This window comes from Sinocyclocheilus grahami, unplaced genomic scaffold (genome assembly GCF_001515645.1).
Source record: "Sinocyclocheilus grahami isolate Dianchi unplaced genomic scaffold, SAMN03320097.WGS_v1.1 scaffold1150.1, whole genome shotgun sequence".
Taxonomy (NCBI): domain Eukaryota; kingdom Metazoa; phylum Chordata; class Actinopteri; order Cypriniformes; family Cyprinidae; genus Sinocyclocheilus; species Sinocyclocheilus grahami.
The window spans coordinates 103,867-109,081 of NW_015506329.1; the positions used below are offsets into that span (position 1 = coordinate 103,867).

At 44.0% G+C, this 5,215-nt stretch overlaps 1 protein-coding gene across 1 annotated transcript in view; it reads left to right on the top strand.

Annotated features, from left to right (window-relative positions):
• The window catches only part of LOC107567359 (UDP-N-acetylglucosamine--peptide N-acetylglucosaminyltransferase 110 kDa subunit-like), a 37,044-nt gene that overhangs the window by 11,019 nt on the left and 20,810 nt on the right, over positions 1-5,215 (top strand). The window contains exons 5-15 of the mRNA XM_016253027.1: positions 1,281-1,397; positions 1,481-1,560; positions 1,645-1,840; positions 2,134-2,274; positions 2,399-2,499; positions 2,592-2,745; positions 2,825-2,926; positions 3,012-3,191; positions 3,338-3,496; positions 3,597-3,686; positions 3,788-3,913. Coding sequence (XP_016108513.1) covers positions 1,281-1,397; positions 1,481-1,560; positions 1,645-1,840; positions 2,134-2,274; positions 2,399-2,499; positions 2,592-2,745; positions 2,825-2,926; positions 3,012-3,191; positions 3,338-3,496; positions 3,597-3,686; positions 3,788-3,913 — 1,446 coding nt within the window. The remainder of the gene's footprint in view (positions 1-1,280; positions 1,398-1,480; positions 1,561-1,644; positions 1,841-2,133; positions 2,275-2,398; positions 2,500-2,591; positions 2,746-2,824; positions 2,927-3,011; positions 3,192-3,337; positions 3,497-3,596; positions 3,687-3,787; positions 3,914-5,215) is intronic.

Below are 5,215 nucleotides of genomic sequence, written 5' to 3' on the forward strand. Positions count from 1 at the left end.
TAGGGCAGCATCAGTCCTCTCCTCTTCCAGCTGCGGCCGCCCCCCAGACAAAGTCCAAAAATATGGTAACGGGTTTGTAACAAAACAGAAAGAAAAACACCTTAGTCCAATGCCTGAGTTCTTCTGTCTTGTGGCTTCCTTTGAAGAACAAAAAAGCAAGAGAAAAAAAACGAGTAAATTTAAAGCAGAAGAAAAACGTAATGCCCAAGTAAATTAAAAAGAGATATGGATTCGATGCTGTAATCAATCGAAAGCACAGTAAGAACCCTCTAACTCTCTTACTTGTTGATTTTTTTTTTCCTATTCATTTGGATTATGATTTTTTTTCTTCTTTGTTTGGAGTTGCAGCGTTCTGCTGAGCAGATGATGCGCTGTGAGTCTACAGCGGCGCAGGGGCTGCGCAGCGACAAAACCGCGACCAAAAGACGCGCGCTTGAACCACACTCCCCCTCCCTCGACTCCCGGCTGGCGGGTTGTAGACCTGCATGCCCTCCCTGCTAGCATGGGACCCAGTGGCTGTGCAGCCTTAAACATGACACCATTGGCAATGACCATTACGTAGTATGACTACTTAACATATTGCTCTCCAACAGTTAACTCGATATGAATGGAATTGGCCGTGAGTACTCACTCAAGTTGAAGGCCCCAAAGAGTAGAGGGTTTCATAGTTTCGTGTGCCAGTCTGGTGGGGAGTTAAATCGCTGCAGGTCTGCTGTCTGCACCCTGAGCCGGCGTTGGCGCAGGCGAATACGGGCGCTAGCGGCAACGGCGCAAGCGGCGACCACGGCGTGGGTCGCCTGCGTGTTTTTTTGCGCTCGCATTACAGGGACCTCCACCTGCACGCCACACTTGCATTTAAGGTTGTGAATTTTACTGAGATTGTGTAATGTCAATGATCTAAAGCTGACTTGGCACTCGTGCGTTTTTGTGTTTTAGTTTTAAGTGCAACATTTCAGTTGTAAAGTTTTTTTATGAAATCGCATAACTGAAGAATGTAAGTCGGAGTATAGGTGTTGGTTGGATTTGCGCAGCGTAGGAAAAGTGTGCAGCTTAGAGTTTTCGCGCACGCGAGCCCATGCTGTAGGCTCACTTTTTGCATTTTGTGAGAATAGAGACTAACTGTTTCTGTCTGCCCTTTTTGTTCTTTCTTCCTTTTTATTTGATCTTTTGGTTTCTTTACTTTTACAACCCCTCCTCTGTCTACTCTCTGTTCTTCTCTCTACCTCCTCTTCCTCCTGTTTTTCTTTCTTTTTCTTTCTTTTACTGTTAACCTGTTGAAGGCTTGTTACCTGAAGGCAATTGAAACCCAGCCGAACTTTGCCGTGGCCTGGAGTAACCTGGGCTGCGTGTTCAATGCTCAGGGGGAGATCTGGCTGGCCATACATCATTTTGAGAAGGTTGGTTGCAGATGACAGTCGCACTTTGGACAGTGATGATAAATGAATGAATGAATATAATGGGCTGTTCTGTGGGTTTACAGGCAGTGACCCTGGACCCTAACTTTTTAGATGCTTACATCAACTTGGGCAATGTTCTGAAAGAGGCTCGTATCTTTGACAGGTAAACGGTTACGTCCTCTGCCATTACATTTTTACTCGAAGCCTTTTTTCCGCCAATCTGATACATGTAGTTTTCCCCTTACAGAGCTGTTGCTGGTTATCTGCGTGCCCTCAGCCTGAGCCCTAACCATGCTGTTGTCCATGGAAACCTGGCGTGTGTGTACTATGAGCAGGGATTGATTGACCTGGCCATTGATACTTACCGTCGTGCCATTGAGCTGCAGCCACACTTTCCTGATGCATACTGCAATCTCGCTAATGCACTGAAGGAGAAAGGCAGTGTAAGAACCTACATTTATGTTTTTGAATGATTCCTCTATCATGCATCCCTGCTGTCTACACTCATGTTTTCATCCCATTCAGTTGTCAGTGTTGTGCTGATTTGTAAGGCACAGCTCAAATCAAGCAGATTTCTGTTGTCAGAAGGGAATCTGTGAGACCAATTCTGCTTCGCATAAAATTCCCAACTGCATAGATGCCTATAGAAATGGCTCGAGTTTGCCGGCTAAAATTCACAGGACAACCTTTAGAATCAAGAGATGGATTGTCTGCTAACTTGCATGTTTCCTTTTAGGTTTCTGAAGCTGAAGAGTGTTACAACACTGCGCTGCGTCTGTGCCCGACTCACGCCGACTCCCTTAACAATCTGGCCAACATCAAGCGTGAGCAGGGCAACATTGAGGAAGCTGTGCAGCTCTACAGAAAAGCACTGGAGGTGAGGGGACCAGTGAAGTCCTCTAAAAATGCATATTCGTTATTATACCCGTTTTTTTTTTAACCTGTTTAAGTGAGATGTTTTCATTCATGTTTCTTAAGTTTTGGTTCTATTTCTTGTAAAGGTGTTCCCTGAATTTGCCGCTGCCCATTCAAACCTGGCCAGTGTCCTGCAGCAGCAGGGGAAACTTCAGGAAGCTCTCATGCACTATAAGGAGGCAATCAGGCATGTTCTTGTTTTTACCTGCATTCTAAAGTCATTTTGTGTTGGTGTCTTTCAATGTCTCACTGTCTGTCTGTTTTTCAACCACTGAGCAGAATCAGCCCCACATTTGCTGATGCTTACTCTAACATGGGCAACACTCTGAAAGAGATGCAGGATGTTCAGGGGGCTCTGCAGTGCTATACTCGAGCCATTCAGATCAACCCCGCTTTTGCAGATGCTCACAGTAACTTGGCTTCAATACACAAGGTATGAATCTAGAAACTTGGAGAATTAATTTCCTTTCAGTGTTGATTTGGATTCAAATTACATCCTTCTCCCTTTGAAGGATTCTGGGAACATTCCTGAAGCGATTGCATCGTACCGCACTGCCCTGAAGCTCAAGCCAGACTTCCCTGATGCTTATTGCAACCTGGCTCACTGTCTGCAGGTATGTAGGAGTCTTAAGTGCATGTTTTCACTGCGCACTCTGGTGGGAATCTTTGTGTGATGTCATATTGTGCTCTGGTCCTCAGATTGTATGTGACTGGACTGACTATGATGAGCGCATGAAGAAGCTGGTGAGCATTGTGGCTGATCAACTGGAGAGGAACCGCCTGCCATCTGTGCATCCCCATCACAGCATGCTCTACCCCCTCTCTCACGGTTTCCGCAAGGCAATTGCAGAGAGGCATGGCAACTTGTGTCTGGATAAGGTGTGTTTATTACGTTAAACATATTTACACAGGCTCATTCTGCTCTGTTCTGCTGCATTCTCGGATTTGTAACTTGGTTTTGGTGTGAAAGTAGTTCTAGTCATTCCATGTATAAGCGTCCGTATAATACTTTGCTTGTTCTATAGATCAATGCTCTTCATAAACCTGCCTATGAGCATCCAAAGGACTTGAAGGCCAGTGGAGGCCGTTTGCGTGTGGGTTACGTTAGCTCTGATTTTGGCAACCATCCCACTTCCCACCTGATGCAGTCCATCCCTGGCATGCACAACTCTGAGAAGTTCGAGGTGATGTGTCTGTAATGCAGTAGTTAATTATAGATCTTTCTGTTGAGCACATTGTGGTGAGCTGGTATATTGTTATATCATACTGTTATATTGTTCACAGGTGTTTTGCTATGCTCTCAGCCCCGATGACAGCACCAACTTCAGAGTTAAAGTCATAGCAGAGGCTCATCACTTCACTGACCTCTCACAGGTGAGTATATGTGTACATAACACAGGCTTATTTTAGGTATATAATTTTCCTTCTCCATTCGGGGGTCTGTTTTGGTTTCATCATGTGTCCTGTGTTCATAGATCCCCTGTAACGGAAAGGCAGCAGACAGGATCCTTCAAGATGGAGTCCACATCCTGGTCAACATGAATGGTTATACTAAAGGAGCACGCAATGAGCTTTTCGCATTGCGCCCTGCACCCATTCAGGTAGGCCAGCGGTCAGGAACCTATGGCTCGCGAGCCACACCTCGCCAGATCTCTCACTCTTTACCAACAAATGATCTATTACAAAAATTAGACATCACTAGAGATCAGCAATTCATTTGTTGTAGAGCCTACATAAGCTGATAAAACGTTTAAAATAATAAATTTTTTGTACCGGCCAAAGTGTGTTCAGTGCGTGTTCAGTGCTGTTCGCGAGAGTCACGACAGCAAACCACTGACATGTCTATGGTAACGTACAGCTAATAAACTTAGATTCATAGCTTGTTTGTGGTAGGCTAATAGCTAAAAATATTTTTTTGAACAGCAGAAAAAGTGTGTAAAACAAGTGACAGGACTGAAACAAATACTTGGTTTTATTTATTTTATACTTTATCCGTGCAGCTTTCAGCGGGTGGGGCTGTTAGCGTAATTAATAAAGGAACGTGAATGAATGAGATGATAAAGAGCGAGACATTCTTGATATAAAAAAGACAGACAGTATTAAAAACTCAAAGCCATGAAACAGAACTCAATCCGTTTTCGGCACGCGAGATCCGAGTGGAACACGGACAAGCATAGTAGACTTAGTAGTAGTAGTGGCACGCCTAAAACTGTCAAAACACAGAGTGTCAAAATGCCTTATTTTTCACTCACTCAGTCTCTTACACACACACACACACACACACACACACACACACACACACACAGAGAGAGAGAGAGAACTCTGAAGGGAATTCATCCCCTTCAGGTTGTAAATCAACCTCACAGTAAAATATATACATATATAGTGTTTCCCACAGACTTGCACTGTATTTGTGGCGGCATATTTATGCAAATTAATTCTCTGCCAGCAGGAGGCACTGTTGGAGTGGTAGAGATCGAATAAAAGCAGTAGCGTTCGGTAACTGGTGTAATTTGAACGGGAGCGGGCGTTCTAACAATATCCCGTTCCGCATATCTGCCCTTTATTCTTATTGACCACCGGTACAGCCTGCACTCGGACTGTTATGCACGCGCTGCACGCATGCTTTCTGCGTCACACGCTTTATTTGCGGGGTCTGTGCACAGCATGTGCATAACGATGCTCAGAGCAGGCTGTACTGGTGGTAAATATACGGTAGGGCTGGGCGATATAGCTAAAAAAAATGTATCAACGATATAATGTTTTATATCGTTCGGTATCAATAATTATTGACATTTTTTCTAACCTTTTTTTAAAACAAAACACAATATCATTTTTTTTTTAATTTAACCACTGTGTTAATTTGCCCAATTTATTGAGACAACTTTTTTTTTTTTTTTTAC